This window comes from Balaenoptera musculus, chromosome 5 (assembly GCF_009873245.2).
Source record: "Balaenoptera musculus isolate JJ_BM4_2016_0621 chromosome 5, mBalMus1.pri.v3, whole genome shotgun sequence".
NCBI lineage: Eukaryota > Metazoa > Chordata > Mammalia > Artiodactyla > Balaenopteridae > Balaenoptera > Balaenoptera musculus.
In genome coordinates, this window is record NC_045789.1 from 65,224,071 (window position 1) to 65,251,427 (window position 27,357).

Genomic DNA, 27,357 nt, shown 5'->3' on the forward strand with positions numbered 1-27,357 from the left:
GATGTGCACAGTTTTTAAAAACTATATGTACTATTATAATGCTCTTTCCCATACTCTTGTAATGTATTCAGAACCTAAAATTATAGCAAAAGAGCCAAGCAGTAGCATTGAGTTTTTTTTTTATAAATGTAAAATTAGATTCAGACTTTGTTTCCTTATTCAGTTTTAAAAATAAAAAATACCTCAGTGCTATGTTTTCCAGTATCACCTGCATTTCTCAAAGAAATAACACCTGCTTTATGTGGCACATAACTTGTAAGAATCACATTATTTTGGATTTTAAAGAATATTAAATATTTTAAAAGCACTACCAATGACATTTTCCTCTCTTTTATTCAGCAATGGAGTGTAACTGCATTAGCAATTTTTACCTTGTAGCTAAGGTCCGAGCTGCCAGATTCTCTGAGTAGTTGTGTCCTGTTACAAGATTGTGGTGCCTCAGAAAGCTTCGCTGTTATTCGCCGTTACGCTGGTGGCTGGGACCAGGCTGCCTGCACTTCCAGGTCTGTGCTATGACGGTACCAGCTACTTTCTAACAAGGAATTATCCTTTCTATTCTTGGAAAAGAAATAATGCAATTCCTCACTTATTCTGTTTGTAATAATCTAAGGCAGTATTAGGGGTATTTAACTACAGAGAATTCTGGTGTAGTTTCGGGATTTAACCTGAGATTTCTTTGAAGTGCTTTATCTTAACTCATGGACATTGTGTTTTTTTTAACCCTGTAACACACACTTTTCATGGTAGAGAACTCCTTAAAAGTTTCTAAAAATGACTTTTTCAGAAATATGTGAACTGCTGCTTTTTAACTGACACTTTTAGATCTCCTCACAATAATGGTTACTACTGCAGAATGATTGCTGTATTGAGAGTGCTGGGTGATTAACTAGATTATTTCACAGTCTGTTCAAGTTACAAATGACTGTACATTGTGAACTTTGTAGTAGCTCAGTAAACCTGACTTGCTCTGGGTCTGCTATTACTTCACACAAGGAATATGTGGGAGTTTCTACAGAACTGTCCCTTCAGGTCTCTAGAGGCTTCTGATGGCAGTGTTATTTGCATATGGTAATAGAGCATATGAGGCTAGGAGAAAACAGTTATGCTGCTTGGACGGAACAGTTAGTTAGTACTCAAGTTAGAAGAGACTTAGTTAAATGACAGTGATTACTGAAGTTGCTATGATAACATGAGGTGGCCTTCACCATAATCAGTGATTATGGTCTCTAGAAGTAAACTGTCGTCTGGCTTGACTCCCTGCTCTACCATGTAATAACCCTGGATGAGTTAACCCTTTTTTTTTTTTTTTTTTTTAACTTTTTGTTAGTAGCTACTCCCTCACAAAACTGTGTGAAGGTTAAGACAGTGCTTTAGAACAATGCTTGGCTACTGTTTTTTATATCAACAACTTTAGAAACTGGTCTATAAATGTTAATGAGTTGATAAATTAGTTATGAACTTGCATAACACACAGGGAAAAACAAGCACTGGTCATATCACTTTTATTTATGTTGTATCTCTTTGTTACATTGTTTATTCAATATAGAAAAAATATGAATACACTCACAGTATTCTCTTTTAATTTGGTAATTCCACATGGTCAAATATTGACTGACTGTTATTATATTGGGTTTCCTACCCAATTGACAAAAAGAGGAAGAATGGACCTGGCAGACAATTCTTGTCATGCTATTAACAGTAACGCATTTCTCTCGCTCTTAAAAAAAAAACACACAAACAAAAAACACCCCACAAAAACCTAATTTTGAAAAGACTTCTGATTATTCTGATAAACCACTGCTTACTGGCTCAGGAAAGTGTTTTAAAAGATAGATAGATGATAGATGATTGATAGAAATTAATTCATTCTTTCCCCCAGGAAAAATTTTAAGGTAAACAAACAAACATCGTAAAACACCTCAGTTATTCAGGACAAAACTCATATGCCTTACAAAGGGGTCAGTGCTGAAAGAGAATCAAGTGGCAGACCCCCTGCTGAACAATGGCTGTCTATATACTACCCTCACCTTGCCCCCGGCCAAGAAAAGGAGACCATGTTAACAAAATTATGCTGGAGAAAAGAAAAAAATCCACACTTAGATATCAGTTTTTAAAAAAAAAAAAATCCATTTTGCAAATAGAATCGGTGATTATTTCTCTTGGACATAATACTTCATTAAATGGGTCAAACTCACAAATCAATGCTACAAAATACAGTATTTTCCATCACTTTTAGTTATAATATACACTATGTACATAGTTCACCTATCTTAGACTAAATATAAATGAACAGTATCATGTTAAAAACCAGAATCAGGACTTATAAATAGTGCAGAAAATGCAAACGCCAAAAATACGATGCCTCCTATGATTGTCACTGTAAGAGAACAGAAAAAAGTTTAAGGCAAAATTCCTCTAAATAAGCCCTGATGTTGCCTATTATTCTTCCAATCTAGTAAACTAACATTAAAAACAAATTAGGAATACTTTTGAACAAATTAGAAACACTTCAACCTCATTTCCACAGCAAAATACTTAACATGCCTGACTCTGAACAGTTAAGAATCAGTTTATTTTCCAGCACTTTTAATAACAGAATTATTAAATTGAAACAGTGCTGACAAGCAACAATAGAACTATAACTCATCTTAAAACCCAATTATATAAAAGAATTTTCAACAACTTCTGACTAGCAGAGGCTATTTTTTTTATTCCATCTTTAAGATCTATCAGCTACGTAGGAAATTTTCAGCTGAATCAGTAAATATGGTCTCCATCTATGATTCCCAATCCCGAAGACACATTTTCAAAGCTAACAAGTTCTCGTATTTCCACAGCGTTGTTTCACTGACTTAAATATGTTGACAAAAAGCTACTATGAATCCAGTAATGCTTTGAGATTGTTCTGTATTTTACTAACACCTCCACGTGAAAAACAGTCCATGTTTGCCACAGCAGAGCCAGTACGTTGGACCTCTAAGAGATGATCGTAGCAAAGACCAAGTCTACTTCAGAAGAAACACACTCTCTTTTCTAAACTCAGTGATTCTAAAAGTTAAAATAAATGGTATTTTCTTTCTAATTTAAAAAACAAAAAACAAACAAAAAAAAGAGGCTCACCGGTTCTGACGGAGATTTTCTGTGCTATCATTCTCCCTCCGATTACTGCCAGTCCGGTGCAGAGGCCGTGTCCCGCTGTGCCACCCACCGCCACGCCACAGGGGTCCTGCAAACACACCACTCATTTAAAACCAAGGCTGAAACTGCTACCTGAGGAAGATAACTATCAAACAATGAAAACAGAGGTCAGTAACAACAACAAAAAAAGCATAAAACAATTCTATGAATTCAGCTGTATAATTTATGAAAAGTGTTACGGCTGCTTGAAGGAATATGTTCCAATTATACCTAGGACTAGAGATAAAAGGAGAATAAACTCAAACCAATGTGTAAGATCAAAGGAACCTAATTCAACCTTTCAGCAGTTGTTGAACTTACTTCACAGGCACTATTTAGCTCTTAAGTGACGAGTGCTAAGGAGACCTACCCTAGACACCTCTTCCCTCAGGCGGTATTTGATACTGTCTAGAAACTACGTTAAGAGTGTAGTCTGACTGTGCTTCCCAAGAACAGAGGCCCTGCCTCTCAGTCTCCACTGTGTCCCAGTGCTTTAGCTCAGCGTCAGGACACAGTATGCATTCAGTAAACACCTGCCACCAAAGCAAAGTGGAGGCACTCAGATTGGGAAGACCAGTGAAAGTTTTCCAGAAAAGACAGCCCTGAAGAACCAAGCGGGAGCACCTGACCTGGCAGCAGGCCAGCAGCAAGAGACAGCTGCGGAGCACTTGAGCGTTTCTAGAGAGAACCAATGAGTCACAAGGGGAGGAGGCCCATCAAGGTAGGAGGGGGCTGGGTCATGAAGGACCCGTATAAGCTTGGAGTTTAGACTTTTTAAGACACCGGTTTTTATCTGGGGAGTGACAGACAGGTTATGCTTTAAAAGTCGAGTCTAGAGAGTGAACTGGAGGAGAAGAAGACTGAAGGCAGAGTGATCAATTGAGAGGCTACTGCAATAGCCCTGGGAAGAGACAATGCTGGCCTGGTTTGGCGTGGGAGACTAGGCAGAGAAAAGCAGATGGATTCGAGAGAAACTGAGGCACTACTGATACACCTTAGTGATAAGTGAATGACAGGAGTGAAAAAAATCAGGCCTGACACTTGAGTTCCTCACCCATAATTCTCTGGATGAATTATGGCAATACCAATGTGATTAAAAAGGTAGAGGAAGCAAGGGAGAAAGGGTTTGTGGCTGCCAACAGGAGTTAAAAGTAGAGAAGTTCAGGAGTCAGTTGAGTTCAATGGAGAAGAAGTGATGGGACTGAATATAATAACCCCAGGAGAGGATGTAGGAAAGTGCTGACGATACGATCACGAGGAAAGCAACACTGAAGAGCTGACAGGGGAAGAGGAGCCCAAGGGAGACTGAACAGGTGGCCAAGCAATTAGCCTCCCAAGATGACCACGGCAGGCCCCACCGGTGGCTGCAGTGAACTTAAAGCACCAAAACAACCGGTGAGTCAGAAACTAGAGCCCAGTGGGTTTAGTAAGCAAGGAAGTAGAGCCAACTCCTGTTCCCATCACAACCAAGCCCTCTGAAACTGAGGGAAGTGGGGGAGGAAGAGGCTTATATTTGGAAGAGAAGCAGAATTGAGGAAGGGGTAAAACTTTTTTTAGATGAGAAAAACTTGTGCATATGCTCACAAAATTGGGCTGGAAGAAAGGCAAAGATTTAACCTGTAAGTGGGAGCACGGGGGGGCTGGAATCCAGAATACAGGCGGGAAAGGACCCACTGTGATGTGTGGCAATGAAGAAACAATGACTTCTGCTTTCCTCTGTGAAGTGGCAGGAAGGCCTGTTTGCTGGGGTGGGCAGTGTGTGTGTGGACTGGGGAAATGGAGAGAGCTGGAAACACTGTCTGTGGGGAATGGAAGAGTGGGACCACGTTTCCTAAATGCTATTATAACCTCTAAAACTAATATCCCAGAAGATGGTTTCATTCTATTTGAAAGTGACACTTGAAAAATCACTGGATTTAAATAAAATTAAATGGTTCCTTGAATACAGGATTTTTCAGTCTTTGGTATTTTGTATACTCCATCTTCAAAACAAAAAAAACAGGATATATTATTTGCCAAATTTATTTGACCCTGGAAACTTTTTCCTCAATTGTGGTTTTTTTTTTTTTTTTTTTTTTTTTTTTTGCTTAGTACCCATTAACATCTCAAAGGATACTAGGATTCTGTGAAATCCAAAGTGAGAACACTGAATTCTACTGGGAGCAGAAATGAAGTTCAGACTAAAATGGACTGGACTAGACTACTGCATGGGTTATACAAAAATGTTACCAAAAAAAATTAGGAAGATTAAAGTAACAAAGATAGACAACTGCATCTGTGCTCGTGAAGAGCCCATTCCATGTGCCCGTGGTGCTGCAGCGTGGAAGGTGGCTAACGCTGAGTGCTCCCCACGGCGGGGACCCTACGTGCATCACTTTGTTTCAGCCCAGAGCCACCCTGGAAGTAGACGCTGCAGTGATGTGCTCGCGTGGCCAGACACTCAACCCCAGGCCGCAGGGGCCGCACTGCTGGCAGGGAGCGGACCCCAGGGGCTCAGGGAGTCTCGAGCCTGTCCCAGGTTGCTCTGTGCCGTTTAGACGACAGTATTAAGAAAAATGCAATGATTCTGCCGTCACAACAGCTCACACGGCAGAACCAACCGCCACAGAATGATCACTTGCTTTCAAGTCCCAATTCTGACAATCCGAATGCCAATAAAAAAGGCTGGGGACCAAGAAAAATATAGGTCAAAGCCATTAAAATGACATTTTAAAAGAAAGCTTATTTTTAAATACGGGACTCAAATGAAAAATCGAGTTCCTTTTTGTCCGCATTTTTGAGGCTTCTGTGACAAAACAGCCCATCCTCAACTATCTTCGCCCTGGCTTTCAACTCTTGTTTTATATTTTGAACTGCAGCCTATGTTGAGGAACTTGTTCTTTTATGGTAGATATTTCCCAGGAGTTAAAACTAAATTAAAATCAAGTTTGCTATCTAATAATCTTACCGTCTGATTAAAAACAATGTAGCTTCATAGACACAGAAATATAAGAACTAGCATTAGTTAGGATCAAGAAGAGCTGAAAAGCAGCGGCAGCCTTCCATCCCACAACCGTCTCTTCAGTAGACCTCAATCAGTGTGAACAATAACAGACACCGCATGTAAAACTTCAGTCCCCTCAAAAGGAATGAGGGTTAAACATTTTCTCAACAAACAGTTATCTTTTACAGAGTGGCATCTGACAACTATGAACAAGATACAGCAGAAAAGCCTAGAAGGCAGACAGCCTCGGCTCTGGTCCTTGTCCCGGCTACCAACTAGCTTATGTCCTCGGACAAGTCACCCAGCCTCTCTGAGCCTCAGGATCTTATCTGTAGAGCAAAGGCTAGAACAAGATCATCTGAAGTCTCTTCTGGCTTAACATCCTAGGACTGAGCAACCTGGGGCTAAGACTTAACAAGTTTTCTAAGTAACCTCTGCAACACTCAAATTAGTTTTTTAGCACAAGGAACAGAAGAAGCCAAAGATATCTACTTTTAAGGCATTAGGTATTTATTGCCAAATTGGCCTTCAATAATAATATACCAATTTATTTTATGTTCTCAACGTAAAGTGAAGTTTCTGAGAAAAGAAAAAACTAAGCCAAAACAACTGCCACACCATCATATTGGCAAAACTGAAGGGAAGAGGAGTCAAAAGAGTAATCTGACCGACTGTAGAAACTGGGAGAAGGTCAGTTTTCAAGAGCAGCCGCGTTATTAGGTCTAAAACAGTCCAGCACATGAAGTCCTCCCTTGACCCACCCTGACTCTGTCCCGTGACCTCTGGAGCAAAGTACCACTCATTATGCTTAGTTTTAATACAGAAGCAGTCTCCAAGTACCACTCACCTCTCTAGCTGCCAAAACAATTGTAGTTAGTTGAGAGCGATCACCCCATTCTGCTAAGAATGTTAACGTAAGAGCCTGAACAAAGATGGGTGAAATAAAATGCAGCCACTTTTTCTGAGGTATTGTTGTGCTTGTACCCGTTTCAACATCTCCTGGTCCATTTAAGAGTTTGGTTCGTTGAAACTAAATTTCAAAAAAAAAAAAAGACATTAATTCTAGGAACCAAGTCGATAGAGCACAAAATTACTTAATATTTCTTTTAAACAGTGTTTAAATTCCATGGGAATATGCTCCGAGAAACTAAAGTTATGTGACCCCAAACTTCTCTTTTGAACCACTGGTCTCACATAGCAACAAATGCTATATTCTCAATTTTTCCCTTTCTTCCCAATGAAATAAATCAAACGATATTTACTGATCACTCGTTATCCTAGATGCTATGGAAAGAAACAGGTAAAATTATAAACTACAGTTCCTGTTTTTCAGGAGCTTATAGTCAATCTAATTAAGGAACTTGATTACAGGTGTTCAGTATTCATCCCCGAGTCCTTTCTCTACCGCATTCACACTTACCCAGTCCTATCACAGCCAGATGTAAGAACGGAAACTAAACAAAATAAGCTGTTTTCTGTGTAGCCCACACATATCACAGATATGGATGACTATTGGAAAACCTCTGGATAGTGTGTACTCTTAATGGTTGAGTGCCTTTTTGGTCCAGATGTTTAACAGTGCTTTGACTTACTTCTTCATCTTTTTTCTTTAATTCTGCTTGAACTTCTTCTAGTTCCTCTTGACCTTCATCTGGACTCATCTTTAAGCCTTCCCGAAGCATTCTAATGCCAAAAATGGCAAATAATGCAGTTGAAACATAGTATGTATACACCCTGGGGATGACTGTGGTGGCATAGCCAAACAAAACTGCAAGAAAGTGCAACAGTGTATTGGTTAATTAGCACATTATACACCAACCAAAGAAACAGTTAACCTCAGAAGTCATCATTTACCACTGTTTTAAAGAGAAAATGGTTCACATTAGAAGCTCAGCTAATACATAATAACCTTAAACTCTACTTCTTTCCCTCCACCAATATTGAACCCTTAGCTCTAGCCAATGACTCATCACAGCTTAGCAAGAAATCAGTGTTGCAGGTTGAGGTGGCAGGGCTTCCACACGGATCTCTCATGAGATGATCATCTCCTCTTCAGACACCCGCCAGGGGCTGGCTCACCACAGGTCGTGCAGGGCACAGAACTTTAGTTAGGAGGTTAACTTTGATGCCCTCTACGGATCCCATGATCTAATAACCTGGAAGCTATGCCACTGTCCTGTGGGATATTTCTTCATCACAAATCTTTAAATTACAAACTTCTGTAGTGAAGAATCACAAGATTCTCATGTGGCATTATTCAAACTCTGCTTCTTTGCAACTATTTAAAAATAAGTATATCTTATGAAAGAAAACTAATAATTCCATATCTATACATACACACATACATATATATCCATACAAGCTCACATATATGTAACATAACAAACTTATTCAGTACTATTCTTTCCTATCATCAAGTACAGAGGGACAATTGTATAAATTATACAAAAAAACTATACTTGGAACTATCAATATATCAAGAACCTAAATCCTAACTGTGAAATACATTCACATTGGTAATATGAAGTTAGTAATTAAAAACTATGGAAGGGCCAGAGGGTATTTGCATATATATAACAAATGCAATTACTCTTTACTTCACCAGCTCTTTTTATAAAATGGGCACAACACTTATAAAACTGCCTGAACATCAAAAATATAACTGCATAGGTAAAGCATTCCTTGCTTCATTATATTACAAAATGAAAAAGACTTTAAAATCATGTTTAGAAATGTAAACCTATGCTTATGTGCATACCTATATCCAAGTTACATAGGTACGTGTGTATATGTACCCGCACACACACACACACATAATACAGACATATATTTTCTAGCTCTGTCCACTGAAAAGGCCAAGAAGCCAAGACATCTCAATAACAATGAGCCAACTTTGCACCCAGATCTTGATTTCTAATACATTCCCCACTAAAAGGCTCCTCAGAGAAATGGCTAATTCCAGGACTGGGCAGAGCAGGTACAAGATGAACCTGCACTATCCTGTTACACTAGACAGTAAGGAAGAACAAAAACACATGATAGCAGGTCACAAGGACCCAGGAGTCAGGCTGGAGGGGCTCCTAGCTGCCACATCTGGGACAACTGAAGGAACAATATAGTTAAGTAATTAATCATAAACCACTGCAAAAAAAGTTCATGAGTTTATATTGATAATAAACAGACAAACCAATGGGAGGTGGGGAGAGCTCTTTATCTTAGAGTAGCATGCCAGGGCCCACTGGTAAATGTGGATGGGGTACTGGAATTAGCCATCATTTTGCAAGCGTCAAGGTGAAGTTCAGATCATGTAAGAGTCATCAACTGATGCTAAACTATGGGGAACAGGGTATTTGTATTGTCTTTAAGTGTCTCCCTAAAGATTACATATTAATTGCAAGGGAAGAAAAAACACAGTGTACAAAGAGAAATCCTGACAGGGTGATCAAAATTAACATCATCAGTGAGGGACAAATGGACACCATGTGCTACCAGATGTGATACTCTTTAAGAGGGGCATGCATCACCTATACAGTGTTCTAGTCAAGAATGCATAACCTCAATCTAGTCATGAGGAAAAATCACACAAACACAAAATGAGGAACAGCCCGTTAAAGGGGAGGGGGATGTATCTTAGAAAAATATTACAGAACGCATAAGACTATAGAAATATTTCAGATTAAAAGACTGAAAAGAACTTAATGTACCACCTGACCTAGACTAGATTCTCTACAGGAAGGAAAAAACTGCTAGAGAGAATATTTTAGATCAACTGACAAAATTAAAATATGGATGACAGAGCAATGTATCAATCTATGTCTATAAAGATACATGTGTCTATGTACTCTATTTCTCTATAGATATATAAACTGTGTGTATATGTACATATACACCTAGAGATATATAAATTATGTGTGTATACACATAATTTTATTCAGATATAAAGGGAAAGGTCACAAATGCTAAAGCAAATGTGGTAAAATGTTAACAACAGGCGAATCTGGAAAAAAGGTTTATAGGTGTTCTTATACTATTTTATTTTTGCAACTTTGTAAATTTGAAATATTTTCCATAAAAGGTTTTTAAAATTTTTAAAAGCGACGTAGCAAACCTTTTAAAATCTCCTAAATTTGGCTTTCCTTTTACCTTCAGATAATCTAAAAGAACTATTTACTGACACAATCCCATGTTTTCTGCCTTGACGTCTCCATAGAAAGAAAAAAACGATCTGGCACTATAACCTTGTTCTTCTTCCCCTGGCTTCTGTCCCTCAACGTCCTCTTTCTTTGGAAGCCTTTCCTCAGACACTCGAGTACTTTGGTTCTGTGAACAAGGAGAGGTTACTTCTCTTTAAGCAAGTGATTTGCATCAAGTCAGAAATCACTGATTTACAAGTAATTAAACTGAAAACACTTGGCACAAGAACGTTAGTGTGAGGTGGAAAAATGGGCCAAGGATAAAACTGTGGGGAATATCAATATTTATGGTACAGTTTTGTTTTTTTCTCAGAGGGATAAGACTATAACTCGAAGCAGGGGGTGTCTTAGAAGCCAAGAGAATACAAGGACGAGAATGCCCATGAATGTGGCCTGACGGGCGCGTTAAAATGAAAATTGAACTCCGTAATAACGAAAGCTGATTACTGAAGCCTTTAAGACACAAAGACTTTCCAGGGGACACGGATGAACAGTTTGTGAAAGAGTCTATTTGCAGAAGTTCAACTTCCACGGGTACTTTTCCCTAAAACTCACCTGCCTGAAAACATGCTTGTAGCTGAGGAGTTGTGCGGTTCTCCTTTCTCACGTCCCTTCTTCACAGCTGCCCTCTGCTCGCTCTACAAAGATGCCTTTCACCCAGCACCTGTGGTGCGTTTCCCACAGTATGGAAAGATATCCTAGGGCACCAAAGAGAGGGTCTGAAATACTGGTATCCCCAGTCAAGGCATCATAAACCAGAGACGGGGCTTTGGGTCTTCCCTGTCTTATACAAGTTTCCTATAAGGCCACGGCATTAGAAATAATGGCATTTTAGGCACTGGAAATAACGGCATTTTAGGCACTGGAAATAATGGTCATGGATGAGAAATAGGGTATTTGGACCTCAGTAGGAATACTTTTTACTTAGAAATTGTGCTTCCTTCATCCTCCAACCAGGGGGGTGCTTTTCCCTAAGGCAGAGTCTTGATACAGCAAAGAGAGCATCAGAAAAGATACTTATTTCCCCAGGCAGCTCACACCAAGCTGGGTTCCAGGCCCAATCTGGCCAGCCAACCATTTTAGAATTAGAATTCTAAACAGCTGGTTGCCATGGGGATGTATATCATGTTTATTAAATTCAAAAACCAAGTAAATGTCTTCTGACAGAAAATAAGCCTGACTTAGATGGTTTACTATGGAGCAACTGCCATGGCAATTAGGCAATGTGGTAGACATTTTCCATAAATTGAACGAGCTAAATCTGTGGCTCCAAGGCTCCAGAAAAATATTTTTTAAACATGTGATCTGATACAATTTTTAAGATGAAATCCTTTATTGGTGAAAGTACACTGAAATTAAAAATATTTCAATTTTCTCAACCATTTCTAAATATATCCAATTAAACAAGGTATTGGGCTGGCCAGAAAGTTTGTTCGGGCTTTTCCCCAAGAAGTTATGGAAACATCCAAATGAACTTTTTGGCCAACCCAATACTTCTAAGTAAAAGACTAAACATGTATAAGAACAGTCATTTGATGAATTTCAGAAAAACATTTTTTGGTATACTTGATGGTTTCCAACTCTCTGCTTTTAACAAAATTGACAGAAGACCTTATTAAGTTGTCAGTTGGTAAATCATTTAAAATCTCCTGATGATAGACCAGTATGTGATTTTGAGCATATAACCCAGGAGTTCAATGAACTGAGTGACGTGACTATAACAAAATTCCTTCCAAAATTCCAAAATAAGTTTGCTTATGTGAATAAAATTTCTCAGCTCTTATATCTATTTTTTTTTAAAAAGACCAGAATTGATTCTAAACCTAGCTTCATTCTAGCAATAATTACCATCCATGGACATATAAACTAATTTTAAAAGAACAGTTCTATCATCTCATTAAGAGATGCATTTCCAACTTTTAAAATATGTTTACTTAAATTTGTGATATATTTTGCTTTGTTCAACTGTGTGCTAGTAACTATAACTCAATCGATAAATGTTAACATTTAGAGACTTAACAAAGGAAATTCTCACCATCTTCTAAAGTTCAATTTAAATGCATATTTTTGCTGCAGATAAATGACAGTGTAATCCATAAAAGATTTTCAAGCAAAAAACTTATCATCATTAGAGTAAAATTCTATGAGAAAAGTAAATGAAAGTAAGAATTAAAGGAGGAAAAAGAACAATGTAAATTTCCAAATGTTAAAGCAGAGTTTATTCATGTTTTTTTTAAAGGAATGATGGTGGAGTGATGGTAAGTATCAAGTTGCTAATAGTATTTAGATGCCATTAGGTGTATTTTAAAAGAACAGGCCAAGTAGGCCGGAGACCTGGGACAGCTGGTGCAGGCCCACTCTGGCTGAGTCAGGAAGGAAATCAGTGTTGACCTTACAGCTGCTCCCTCTCCTTCCTCTCAGGCCTTCTTCCACATCTGCCCTGGGTTTCTCTATAGTCACTCCTCCTAAGGAACAAACTCACAAAAACTGAGAAGTTGCCTCTCTTGACGGCTTTGAATTTTAGTGAGAAATTTTGAAAACAGCCAAAGACAAGAATGCCCGATGGAGGCTCTTCAGACATCAAGCTCTCTTCAGGGTGGGATGGGGCAGGAGGAGACACCGCTCACAGCCTCCGTACCACCTGGCTGCCGACCCCCCTTCCACCAGGCATGCCTGGCCACAGACCCAACACTTTTCTAGGCACACAGTTGGTTCTAAACAAGTACTTGTTGAATTAATTAGCCATTTTTGTAAATAATGTGAAAATATCCAAATAAATGGTTCAGTTGTGCCCTGGGCACAGGTGAGCCATACCTAGATGCAAACCTTTTTATGATAAGGGGGAAGAGAACTAACTGTTACAGAACTAACCATCCTATACAAGATGGTTTGCTAGTTTTACTTCATTTAATCTTTCTTACAATTCTGTAAGGATTGTTACTATCAGTATCCTGAGTTTACAGCAGACAGAGATTCTCCAGGAGCTTAAATAACTTAGAAAGTCATAATGGAGTAAAAATATAATTATTTCCCAATGACTTTTAAGCTTCAAACCTTTTCCCAATAAAATTTTAATTATCAAACAGATGACAGTAAATTGTTCTCAGAGGAAGGACTGGGGGCCCATAGCCACCCTGACTGTGCAGCCTCCAGCCCTCATCCACCTCCCCCTGCAGAACCTCTTACCCCAAAGAAAACCATCAGAAACCCCCGGATTCAGAGACAGACACAGCCTTTGAATCCCAGCTCCACTGCCTGTGAGCCATGAGTACATAATATGTCTCTGCTTTCTGTTTGTCCATCTGTAGCAGGACAAAGGTTGTCCTGAAGCGGGCCTGAAGCATCATGCACACAGATGGTACTCAGCAAATGGCAGCCGTGTGACCTGCTCCTGTCTGCACGATGAGCAAGCAGTAGAGGCTAGATTCGGCCCCAGGCTCAAGACGTCAGGTCTCAGGCCTTTCCTGCCCCCCACCCCCCAGCAGCTCCACGCTCCTAAACAGAACGTAGAGAAAGGGCTCAGGACCCAAAGGCAAGCCAGTTTAGGAGCGAATCTGGAATGCTAACAAGAAAGAAAGAATACTGGCAAACGGAAATTTTGCAAAGGAAAGCACTGGCTCCACGCTTACAGACTGCTGAAATTCCCCCGGAACTGAACTCAACCACCTGGGGGAATGGGTACAGTGTGACCAGCCTGATGGGAAAACAAATGGGGTCAACGGATTTGACCGGGGAAGCAGTGTTTGACCGGGGAAGCAGTGTTTAACCTATCTCGAAAGACTGTGTTTAAAATGTATGATGTCTGAAATTTCTTTTTTAATCAGTTTGCAAATGTAATATAAATTTAAATATTGCATAATAAATGTTAAAACACTTACAAGACAAACATTAAAAAAAAAAAAGGAATACCAACTATAACAGTTCTACACAATATACCAAAAATTAGATCTTTGAAACTCCTTGAACTTACGATGAAAAGTGAGAGGGGGTACATAGCTTTTCAAAATTAGTTTAGAGATACACAAGGAAGAGGTGTGAAGACCACTGATACAGCCCGGTCCTTCAAATAGTCCAGGTGAGAGGAGCTGTCAGTACCAGCGGCCAGAAGGAGGCGGGCCAAGGGTCAGGGTGAAAGAGACCAGCCCCGCTCACCCTGAGGGAAGGGAGCTAAACCCATAGAAGGGGGCGGACGCGTGGGGCCAGGCTCTGAGGAGGGCATGGGCGGAGAGAGGACAGCCTTCTACTTTATCCTCAAAGCTGGAAGTTTCAAAACTAAAATTCTCTGATATTATTCAGACTCATTCCAAACAAGTGACATCACCATTTACAACCTGCTCCACTCTTCCCATTTCCTAGAATCAAAATTTGCTTTTGAAGAGAAAGTATTTTTGTGTGTGAAATATGAATAATGCTAATATCCAAATGTGAAAAGTAGTCAATTTTTTTATTCAATAAAATACTCATTATAGTAGGTTTAAAAAGACAAACTTTAACAAGCATCCAAACATCCAGAAATAGAACCTGTCCTGTACTTTAAGAGCTGTGTTTCAGGAGAAATCTAAGGCATGCTGAGAGAGAGGAGTGAATGACGGAGCACCTGAAATATAAGATCTCATTTTAATACAAACCGCAACCCTGTGAGGCAGCTAGATACTATCTCCAGTTTACAGCTGGGGAACTGAAACTCAAAGAGGTTAAGTAACTTACCATTAAGTTAATACACAGCAGAATGAGACTCCAATCCAAGTCTGGCTCTAAGGGGAAAATTCGCTATTTTCCATCCAACTATGTGGTTCAAGGTAGCTTTTGAATCAGAGACTAAACTATGTTTAATTACGTAGTGTTAAGTTTACTTTCTCCTGGTCTTAATTCTTTGAAAAATTGAAGCCTATATAATAGTAACTCAAATAGTAATACAAACTGGGAATCTAAGAATGTTTCATTCCCTTACTGTTGGGGTAAGGGGTTAAGAATAGCTTAACAGAACACAATACACTGAACATGACCCCTCACTACTGATTACCAAATGCCCTTCAACAGAAAATACGCAATTCTCTGTGGTTGCTTGCGTCCTGTTTCTAAGATATCAGATATAAATTTCTCTGGACTTAAAAAGGAAAAAGAAAAAAAAGCAAGGACAGCCATAGCAAAAGCAAGGATCAAAAAACTAGTGAATAAATGAGGAGCATGTATCTTGACTGTGAATAGCTAAAAAATTAATTTCAAAAGTGCAATATGGTTTTTAGGAATTTATGTACTGTAAACATGTTCTGCTTCTAAGTTCTGAAACATGAACCAAATTCCAATATAACTGGTTGAATGATTCAGTGACTTAATACCACCATGCTTTCTCTTTAATAAACTCATTAGGAGGAAAAAGCACTCACCTGATAAGCACGTCATTAGGCCCAAGGCAAGCATAGCACCAGCCAACACTGTCAAACGATTATAGCGCATTGCCATGATGGCTGCTATAAAAAATGTCTTATCACCCAGTTCAGATACAATGATAACTGATATGGCAGCCACAAATGCATGGATAAATCCCAAATTAGTTTGGGTAGCTGGATCTTCTTTATTGGTATGAACTGGAGCAGCTGGTGTAAATCCTTTCTGAAATAAAAACAAAATACATATTAGCTATTTTTTTGAAAAAAGTCATTATTTTCAATTATTTTATTTTGTATGTGAATTAAGATTGTTTTTCTGTCATGGTCATTAGACTTATTTACTGTCTAATCACTTTGAAAGCCATTAGTAATGACAGAAACCTCTGATTGATGCCTGCTACAATGGAAATCCAAGTACAAGTCTACAAAGCAATTAAAAACAAAAAAAAAAACAACAAGAAAAAAAGAGAGACCAGCTATATCCACATATCAAAATTACCTTGTGGGCTTCCCTGGTGGCGCAGTGGTTGAGAATCTGCCTGCCGGTGCAGGGGACGCGGGTTCGGGCGTCTAGGAGGATCCCACATGCCGCGGAGCACGTAGGCCCGTGAGTCACAATTACTGAGCCTGTGCGTCTGGAGCCTGTGCTCCGCAACAGGAGGGGCCGCGATGGTGGGAGGCCCGCACACCGCGATGAAGAGTGGCCCCCACTTGCCGCAACTAGAGAAAGCCCTCGCACAGAAACGAAGACCCAACACACCCAAAAATAAATCAAAAAAAAAAAAATTACCTTGTTTTCTAAGTGAGTTGAGATTTAGTTCTTAGCTATGTCTCATTCAAATTTTTATTCATAACTTGGGTGTAAGACCCAAGGTATGCTTATCAAACATTTAACAGGAAGCTGAGAGAAATTTCATGAACACTTACGAGAACAAAGTAGGATCCGGAAAGCTCTCAACAGGCTAGGAGAAGAGTTGGCTCTAGCTAAGATGAGATCTAATATAGCCGGATATATGGTTGGTCCTACACTAAAAATATCCTAGGCTGAAATGTGGCCTAATAAAAAAGATAAGCCAGAGTCTGGGTTGGTGTTAAGGTCATTTTGAGTTGAAAATGTGACAAAGCTCCAAAAAGGCAGCAAGCACGTTAAGCACTTTAAAGAGTCAGTGACAAGCCCATCTTCTGTGCTGCACAGCCCTTACCCAAAGGTCTGTACTGGCTCTGAGGCACCACATTTTAAGAACGCACTGCCCTCTGAAGATTACTGCAGACAAAAGAGACTCTAAAACCAGGGACTGGCAAACAACAGCTAAGAGTAAATCCAGCTGAAAATGATTTTTACGTTTTTTAAGGGTTTGCAAAAAAAAAAGAAAAAAAGAGGGAGGGAGGGAGGGAAAGGGATGGAGGGAAGTAGGAAAAGAAAATTATGCAACAGAGACCTTAAGTAGCCTGCAAACATGTGGCCCAAACCTAAAATATTTATAATCTGGCCCATGACAAAAAAAAAGTTTGCCAACTCAGGCTCTAAAACAATCACATAAGGGACCAGGAAGGACTGGGTGCCTATGTTCCAATAATTGAGAAAGTCTGTATGAAAGTCTATATGGTCCCAAGAGATAGAACTAAAAAGTTATAGGTGGCATGGCAGGTTGTAGCTTAACACACAGAAAAGATTTCTACTCCACAGGAGCCCCCAGAGGCTGAAATGGACTTCTAGAGAGGGTAGCAAATTCCCTCCTCAACGTGAGAGTTCCAGAGAAGAGAACCACCACCTACAGGAAGTGTGCTCATCAGAGGTTCTCAACCAGGGCGATTCTGTCTCCCAGGGGACTTTGGCAAAGTCCAGAGACATTTTTTGGTCACAGCTGAAGGGAAACTAATGGCATCCAGTGGGTGGAGGCGAGAGCTGCTGCTATGGACACAGGGCATGATGCGCAGGGCAGCTCCTCACTACCAAACATTATGTAATCCAAAATATCAGTAGTTCCCAGGGAGAGACCCTGGACTAAAGGAATCACTTCTAAAGGTCTCTTCCAGTCCTAATTGCCTATCTTTACTTAATTTTTAAAGCCTATGAGTCTCTAGAAACCGAAGGGATAAAAAAGAAAAAGAAACCCAAGAATGTAGGTGATTTTTGACAGAGTATAAAAAGAAGTACTTTTATTCACAAAGGCTCCAGTCAGAGATAAGAATAAAATCCTAAATTTTTAGTGTGTATGTCATTCCTTAACACATGACATAAACTTGACTCCCAGATTCCACGGTAAAGATCAGAAAACTTTAAGCATTACTCAGACTAGACCTCTGAGCTAAAAATTGGGGGAATTTAACAATTGAGAAAATACTTGGTGTGAGGGCTAAATCAAAAGGGCAGCCTTGGAAGCCAGCTCTTGATTAAGCAAGTACCATTTTAAGGGATTCTAGCTTTCTCTCCATTATCATTTTAATTCCAACTATGCTGATCTTCTTGTCTCTTCCAATACCCTATGAGCATTAAGCATCATAAAAAATATAAGCATTTTCATTCAGCTTTCACTAATGCAACATTTTCCTCTTGGAAATACCTTTTGAATGAAAAAATTTCATTGCAAAATATTTAGGACCTGAAATCCAAGAAAATTTTTTAGGAATAAATATTCCTAAAACATTTATTTACAACCAATTAGCTGCAAGCTCAAACAGAAAATGTTTACTTTTTAAAACAAACAATAATGATCAAAACCACAAATTCTCGTTTTATAATTCGCAGCCATAAAACCGTGGCCACATTACTTAGCCTCTCTGTTCCTCTGTGAAATGATGAGAATAAAACTTGCCTTGCAAGCACAAAGCAAAACAAAAACTACATATTCTTAAAACCTTTCTATATACAAAGCACAAGAAAAATTAATTTACAGTTTTTGTTATATATTGAGCTGGTCCTGGATAGCCAAAATCAGTGTTAAACAGCCACCAACCATGGTGTGATAAGAATTTAAAACAAAAGTACCAGGGTTATTATGAAGATAGAAGATTTAAAAAACTTTAAGTGTTAATAAATAGGGGCAGAAAATGATCAATTACCATTCATTCATTTGTTGTCGATCAATTGCCCAAGTGATTACTGTGTACAAGGATCATCGCCCTTTTCTAATTCACCTTCAGAGTGACAGAATGTACTGGTTTAATAGGTGGGCTCTGGAATCAGACTTCCAGGGTTCATAGCCAAGGCATTACTGGTTACTGTACGACCCTGGGCCAGTAAGTTTACCTCCCTGTGACTCAAGTTACATCTCTAAGATGAGGGGTACCCATACCTTACAAGGTTGTTGTGAGGATTAAATGAATTACTACCCATAAAGCCCCTAGGATGGTGCCTAATATACAGTAAGCACTCAGTTACAGTCAGTTATTATTGCACACCACAACGTGACCAGTTTAATCTTCCTAAAACTAATTTTATCATGACCTTCTTATGCCTAGAACATAAAATGCAAATACTTAATTCTGGTAACTATCCAACATGTCCCATCTAATCACATACCAATTCCCAAAGTGAACCTTAGTGAACCTCCCTAATGAAGGATGAGCCAGAGCAGCACTGCCCAACAGAAAATAATGCAAGCCACATAATGTAATTTTAAAATTTCTAAGGGGGGGCTTCCCTGGTGGCACAGTGGTTAAGAATCCGCCTGCCAATGCAGGGGACATGGGTTCGATCCCTGGTCTGGGAAGATCCCACATGCCACAGAACAGCTAAGCCCTGGCGCCACAACTACTGAGCCTGTGCTCTAGAGCCCGCAAGCCACAACTACTGAACCCGCGTGCCACAACTACTGAAGCCCATGCGCCTAGAGCCCGTGCTCTGCAACAAGAGAAGCCACCACAATGAGAAGCCCTCACAACGAAGACCAGCCCCCGCTCGCCGCAACTAGAGAAAGCCCGCACGCAGCAACCAAGACCCAACACAGCCAAAAATAAATTAATTAATTAATTTTAAAAAATTAAAAAATAAAATAAAATTTCTAGGGAATTCCCTAGCGGTCCAGTGGAGTTAGGACTCCATGCTTCCACTCCAAGGGGCATGAGTTCGATCCTGGTTGGGGAACTGGGATCCCGCAAGCTGCGCAGTGCAGCCCGAAACAATAAATAAAATAAAATTTCTAGTAGCCAGATATTAAAAAGTAAAAACAGATAAAATTATTTTTAATATTATTTAATTTAACCCAATATATCCAAAATACTACTCTAGGAATATTTTTCAAATGACTAATGAGATATCAGTATTTAACCCTCTTTTTTTGTTCTTACCAAATCTTCAAACACCGGTGTGTATCTACTCACTGCACACATCTCATGCACATCTCAGTTTGGACCTGCCACATCTTCTCAGTGCTTAAAAACTGCCACATGGCTCATGGCTGTAGTACTGGGCAGTGTGGCTCAAGAACACTTCAAGTTTTTGGGTAACACAAGCCTTCAGTCATGCAGTCCTGCTTCCCTTCCTACCTTCCTATCATTATGCCCCTATTCATCCACATTCCTCAAGACCCAACTTATGTAGAGCCTCTTGAGCAAGCCGTACCTCAACAACTCCAGCCCCTTAAGGATCCCACTTCCCTCAAACTGCAGGCATACTGTGGGCAATGAGTCATGGCAAGTACATGACTGCAACAAAGTTTGAGGTAGGAACACTCAGGGAGTTAACCGTTTTGTCCTAGAAACACGTATAAATGTAATGTTATCATTTGTAATAATTAAGAGACAAAAATAACTAAATGTCCATCCATAAGGAACTGGTTAAATAAATGGTAGCTCCATATACTGGAATATTACGAGGCTAAAAATAAGAACGTTTATATACACTAATAAGAAAAAAAAATCACTAGGGCATTTTTAAGTTGAAAAAAGTACGTCTTATGTACATAGTTACTGTATGTATGTTATGGGGCGGAGAGTTAGGTAGGTATATAAAGTATATACACAGTTGCTAATGAACCGGAAATCTCAGGACACAGTAACAGTGGCCAGGGAAGGAACCAGGATGACTAGAACAGGTGTTGGCAAACTTTTACTTAAAGGGCCAAATATTTAACCTCATGGACTGTAAAGTTTCTGTGGTAATTACCCAACTCTGAGGTTACACCCTGAGATCAGCCACAGGTAATACTTAAACGAATGGCCTGGCTGTATTCCAACAAAACTTTATTTACAAAAACAGGCAGTCAGTGGTAAACTACAGTTTGCTGACCCCTGAGCTAGAATACAAGAGGAGGTGACACACTTCTCCTTCTACATTTTTCTGTACCTTTTGGATTTTTCACCATGCACATGATTAAAGACACCTATTGTGCACCACTTCAAAAATCTCTTGACCCAATCTCTTACTCCAGCTATGGAGGACCAATTCCTTGCAGGCTGTAACTAGCTTTAGGCAGATCCAACCAGAAAGTAAGCGGTACACATACTTACTCACTACACTATCCAGAAGTATACAGGAGTTAACCCCTGTGGGGCAACCTTTGACCAACACGGAGGAATCAATTCTGAGCTTCATTACATTAGGCTCCAAGAAAGTCGCAGCAGGATTCATACTAGTCACTCGTGGAGTGGCTAACTTCAAAATGCATCAGGTACATGCATTCACCTTCTGCCCTGGACTGACAATTTGAGAAAATACAGGCTTTATTCTGATAACAGGAAGTAAACCACCAGATGAATGGTTGGGGTAAGATAAGAAAGATAAACTGGGCTTGGACCGAAAAGCCTGTATGTTATGGACCAGCTTAGAGGCAAGCGAGAAGCCCTTTAAAGTTTCTGAGTAGAAGACACAAACGTAATTAAGGCACTGTGACTAACAGATCAGGGCAGAAAGCAGAGAATACAGGCCACTGGACCAATTAATTAGGAGTAGGAGGTCTGCTGCACAAAACCAATGTTGAAGACAAAATAAAGGAAAAAATTCTGCACATGATGAAAAAGAAAAATTAACAGAATTTTAAAAAGGCAAAGAATCAAAGATGCTATTCATATTCCCATAAAGTATATGGGAAAGAGGAATAAAAATAAGGGGTTTGTTTCACACATGTTTAATTGGAGGATAAAAAGCATTTCAAATAAAGCTTTCCAAGAAGTCATCAGAAATGAAAACCTGAGTTTAGGCCAGCACAGCCTCAAGGTATGTATTTGGTTGCTGGCAACCTGAATTTATCAGCTAGAGTTTTGCAAGACTAGATTTCTAAGGGCAAAGGCAGAGATTACATTGAAAAAATGAGCCTTAGACAATGTCTATATTTAGGGAAGGGAGTGGAGGGGGGACAAAAAGAGAAAACAAAATTGTTTTAGATATTTAGAGGCGCAGGCAGGAGAACACCACAGATGGTTCAAGTTAGGGGCAATCACCATTTCACTGAGCTGCTTGCTAACTAAAGGCCAGGGATTTGCATATACATTGTTCTGATACTCAAAACCTTAAAGCTGTTATCCCAACTTAACACAAAAGGAGAAGCTGAGAATCAACAGGGTTAAATCATTTCCTCAAGTTCATACAAACCAAGATAGAGCAGGACTCTTAAAAAAGTGGATAGATAATAGTGTCAAACAGCAACTGAAAAAGAGCCCTGGATTTAGCAATTAAGTAGGTTACAGGTATCCTTCAAAAATGAAGTTTCAATGTAAAGACAGCTGATGCAAAGCAGCTAATTCCCTAGTTAAAAATTTCATTTACAAAACTGAAGAACAGAAACTAATGCAGCCAAGTAGAGTTAAATCAATGGCCTTTTTTTTTCCCCTCCAAACAGGAGAAACCTGTGGGCATGTGTAAGCAGATAGAAAGGAACCAAAGAAAAGGAGAGAATAAAGATACTGAAGGGAAAGTACTGGAGGTCAGAGGAGAATGGGCACATGGACAGAAAGAAATATGGAAAGGGTGATAGTTTTGTCCAATTCAGGAGAAAGGCAGAAAGTACTGGCATAGAAGCAAATATTTAGATTAGTAAAGGACAGTCACATGCAGCAGTGACTATAATTCCAATTTTGGCATTCCACTAGTTACACAGTGTTAAAGTAATGAAACAGTGTTTTCCTTAGTACAAATACCACCCTTTCAGTATTTTAATTTGGGTCTGAAACTCAGATCATTTAATTTGGATCTGAAACCCAAATTTACATCCTGATAGCAGAGTCAACAACTTATAATTAGAAAACAAAAACAAAAAACTTACTGAATAAAACTCTTTAAGTTAAAATTAGTTCCAAATTGAAAAATTGTTAAAAAGCTCCCTCATTTAGAGAGTATTCTTTTATTCTTTCATTTTTTTCAAGAGACGAAAAACAATTAACAATGAAAACATAATTCCTATTCTAGTTCCAGAGCTCAAATGAACACATATGTGACTGTAATGAAATTGATAGATACCTGCATCAGAATCATCTACACGTGATGAACTAGAGAAGATGAAGATGCTTTCTTTGGAACAAAATCTAGAGCCTGCTACCAAGAAAAAGACTTACGTCCCTGCAAAAACAAAGTCCCGTAACAAAAGTTACCACGCAAGAGGTGAGATTATTTGAAGATAAAGAAGTCACAGGAAAACGCTTAGAATTGTCTTAGAACTGTCTCCTTGCCATTACTTTATTGTATAGTCAAAAAAACCTTTCAGAAATTGGAAAAATGTGCACAAAAATACACGTGTAACTTAAACAATGACACCATGGATAAGCTTGGTTTTAAAAGACTGCATTAAAGAAATAAAATTATATTTTATTATAAATTTTCATTATCATCTTTTTATTTGTGGATGTTTAACTTTTTTTTCCATAAATTTATTTAATTTATTTATTTAATTTGGGCTGGGTTGGGTCTTTGTTGCTGTGCGCGGGCTTCCTCTAGTTGCGGCGAGCAGGGGCTACTTACTCTTCCTTGCGGTGTGCGGGCCTCTCATTGTGGAGCACGGGCTCTAGGCACAAAGGCTTCAGTAGCTGTGGCACACGGGCTCAATAGATGTGGCTCATGGGCTCTAGGTGCGTGGCTTCAGTAGTTGTGGCTCACGGGCTCTAGAGCGCAGGCTCAGTAGTTATGGCACACAGGCTTAGTTGCTCCGCGTCATGTGGGATCTTCCCAGACCAGGGCTCGAACCCATGTCCCCTGCATTGGCAGGCGGATTCTTAACCACTGCGCCACCAGGGAAGCCCTAGCTTGTTGTTTTTTAAATAGTATTTTTTATGAATGTTACTGTTAATTCATATTAGAATAATATATTTAACAATTATATTTTTATAAATACATTTTTAATGAATCTTTAAACAGCTTTGTTTTTATGAATGTTTTATAATGTATTTATAAATTTTGACATTTGAAATGTATTAAGTGTATTTAATTTCACTGATTTTTTTTTTTTTAATGAATTGCTTTGATAGCAGAACACCAACAAATAAATGCAGTAACATCATGATCATTTCATTCTGACGCAGCATTCATGAGTAAGACAAGGGTCTTCATACCCTTGGCGTCAGTCTTAGCTGTAAGGAGGCTAGAATTGGGAGTCTGGACTGGATGGAACCGGACTGCAACTTAATGAAAATGGAAAAAAGTTTAAAATATTGTGTGGGAGGCCTTGGTGTTAAAAGATAATAGACAATAGAAATGCCAAGAAACAGTAAAGCAGAAATACAGTAAGGAGAATTTGTACTGGGTTGAGGGATAGGCTTCTGCGGCTTTATCCACAGTGCTTCACAACCAGAGCAGTGCTTCACTGGCCCTTCCAGAATACGCAGCAAATTATAAATTACCTCTGTTAAATCTAGCTGATTTCCCCCAACTAAAGGAACTTAATGTTTCTTGTACTACATACTCTGTCCAAGGAAGGAATAAGAAAAAAAACTGAGTATGTCACTAGAAGTAAACTGCATAAACGAAAGGATCCCAGTGGTCAACAGTGCTTTTTTCATGGGTTTGTAAATTGGGGTTTATTTTTAACTGTAAGTTTAACTGTAACCTCCCTAAACTTTTTTTTACCTGATTATAGAGGGGGAAAGAAAACACCTATTGGAGAAAATCATATTAGAAGTTCAGTAATCTTGCTTTAAAGCACCCTGTAAGATACAACTACATTTTTATAATACATCTTACATTTGAAAGCTTACCAATACATTTTTTCCTCTCCATTTTCAGAAGTCCACACTCACATAGTGGCATGAAAGCATATATTTAAATATCCTACCCTTTTAAAAGATCTGCTCCATGTAGTTGCAAAGCAAAACAGTTGAAACTTTCGGATATTCAGCGATGCTGAATCCTTGCTTACATGGGTATTAAACTGAACTCTGACCGTATTTTACTTCCGCCAAGTGGACAAAAAAAGCAAATGATACTTATATTACATAGTTTAGAAAATATGTGAAAGAAAAATCTCTTCCGATATACTGTAATACCGTAGAGGAAAAAAGAAACTTGAGCCATAACAAAAAGTTACGTGAAAATATAATTAAAACAAAATAATTAGATTCTACTATAATACAGAACAAAGACAGTAAATTCCTATCTAAGAACCACCAAGAATATATCAAAATAGTAAAGACAAAAATCATACTATCTTGTGCCTGTCCCTTCCCTCCACGTCCCCAGTTTTAAAGACAAGGATCCTTAAGACACTTAAATATGGTCACTGGATACTGCTGCCTTTTTTTTTTACACGGCTATATTTCTCCTAGCTGTCTAAAAAGGTATCAATAAGCATACCTACCATTATTTGTATCTCAAAAACCACTATATGACTAAAACTTTAATGCAAGGCCTGGAAAGTTACACAACCCAAAATATTTACCGCTTTAAAATAAACTTCTAATAGTGAGTTAAGTGACAGAAAGCTAAAAGATGAACACTAAGAATGAATTTCATGAATCAGCATTTCAGTTCAATTTCAGAAGTGGAAATGGTGAGTCGGGTCAGCTGAGCCCAGGAGTGACCGGCAGGAGAGAGAAGTAACTTTTTGCCTGGAAATTTCAGGGAAGTCTTCACGGAGAGGAGATATCTGCTGGTTCTTGAAAGGTGGGAAAGGTTCTGATCAGTAGGCTTCAAGCTCACTAAAGCCCTTTTATTTAGAGACCTTTTGTTGGAGAGACTAGCAACAGAGCACATGGCATGTCTTGGATTTGAGTACAGCATATGATTGAGCAAGGGAATGGGGACTAAAAAGCCTAGAGAGGTTGACTGGAGCCGGATCACCAAAAAACCTGAACATCTTGCTGAAGAGGATGGACTGAAATCATTATGCCGGGAAACTCACTGAAGATTTCTGAGAAGGAAAATGGAATTCAATGTTTAGGAAGATTAGTTACGTGGGGACACGTTGAAGGTAGCCTGGGGTGGAAACGGGAGGGCTGAGTGACAAATGGTCCCCTACTAGAAGACACTACAGAGGGCCTGGATTCAGGAATTCAAATTGGAAACGAGGAGAAAGCCCAGGACCCCTACTGGGACTAAATTTTAAAACGCTGCTGAGATTTTGAACATTAGTGACTGATTCTATTAACATAAATTAAGATGTTAATTAATATCTACTTAGTGAAGGCCAAAATGCAGGGTTCTGGTACACTTATAAATTTAGTTGTGGCATCCCACACCGCTGCAGCACTCCTTACTGTCAAAGACTGACTGTTCCTCTGCATTCCTAAGGGCTACTTCCTGCAAGCCAGAGCACGTTTTTAAAAAAGTGAGAGTCACACTTCGTTATCCATATACATTTGGCAAAAATCACAAGTGAATTTGGTAAACAATTTGGGATAGTCTGTTTCAACAATGAAATGGCCAATGTTATTATTCTCAGAGAATACGAAAAGCCTCCCAGCTGCCCTCCGTTAAAAACTTTCTACTTGGGATGAGTATTTCCATCTCTCTAGAATACATGTGATCAACAAGACGCCCATTCCTCAGCAGCATCTTTATCCTCCCGAGCTGAAGGTCTACAGTGGACTCCCAGCTCTGCCCTCCCCTCCCCTCCCCTCCCCTCCCCCCCTAAGGAGCCGGGCGAGGCCAGGCCCGACCCGGGAAAAGCGCACTCCTCGGTCTTCCACCCCAGGGAGCCGGGGCCGGGCTCCCCTCCCCCCGCTGGCAGCCTGCGTCAAGGGCGGCGCTCCGGCGGCGGCGAGCCTGGTACCCGGCCCGTCCTGCTCACCTCGGCCCGGGCCGGCTCGGGGCCCTGCACGGCCGCGGGCTGCTGCTGCAGCTGCTGGGCAGGCGCCGGAGGTTCCTTGTTCCGGTGGCTGAGGTCTTCGTCGGGTACGGCCCGGACCCCGGCCGGGGCCCACAGCAGCGAAAACAGCAGGAGCAGAAGCAGCCGGGGCGCAGATGCGCGGCCGCTTCCCCGGGCCGCCGCCGCCATCCCGCCCGCCGAGACAGCCGCGCACGGGAGCCTCAAGAGGAAGTGCGGGCGACTGGAAGCCTCGACCCCGAGCCGTCCCCGGGCGCGTCCCCCACGCCTCGCCGCCGCCTTTCAGGGAGGAGCCTGCAGCATGCGGGAAGTGGCCAGGGCGGACGTGAGGCTTAGGTCAGGCCGGCGTCCGCAGCCGGGAACTCGTCCTCTCCTCGCCCACGGTGGCCAGACGACTCCGCTAACTGCCTCAGCGCAGCCCGGCC

General features: G+C 40.0%; 1 protein-coding gene across 1 annotated transcript; it reads right to left on the bottom strand.

Annotated features, from left to right (window-relative positions):
* Positions 1 to 1,467: 1,467 nt before the first annotated feature.
* TMEM165 (transmembrane protein 165) lies at positions 1,468 to 27,357 on the bottom strand. Its single transcript, XM_036853606.1, has 6 exons — positions 26,897 to 27,357; positions 15,741 to 15,966; positions 7,753 to 7,928; positions 7,008 to 7,190; positions 3,121 to 3,226; positions 1,468 to 2,377 (listed from the first exon to the last, which is right to left on the bottom strand). Exons 1-6 carry the CDS (start codon positions 27,101 to 27,103, stop codon positions 2,301 to 2,303), a joined length of 975 nt encoding a protein of 324 aa, XP_036709501.1. The 5' UTR covers positions 27,104 to 27,357; the 3' UTR covers positions 1,468 to 2,300.

Bases quoted from the DNA above. Each gene is read 5' to 3' on its own strand.
- TMEM165 (XM_036853606.1), bottom strand. From the start codon at position 27,103: ATGGCGGCGGCGGCCCGGGGAAGCGGCCGCGCATCTGCGCCCCGGCTG. The intron at 15,967-26,896 runs GTGAGCAGGACG...TTTTTATTTCAG, and splicing joins CCGAGCCGGCCCGGGCCGAG to AAAGGATTTACACCAGCTGC. The intron at 3,227-7,007 runs GTGAGTGGTACT...GTGTGTTTGCAG, and splicing joins TTGTTTTGGCAGCTAGAGAG to GACCCCTGTGGCGTGGCGGT.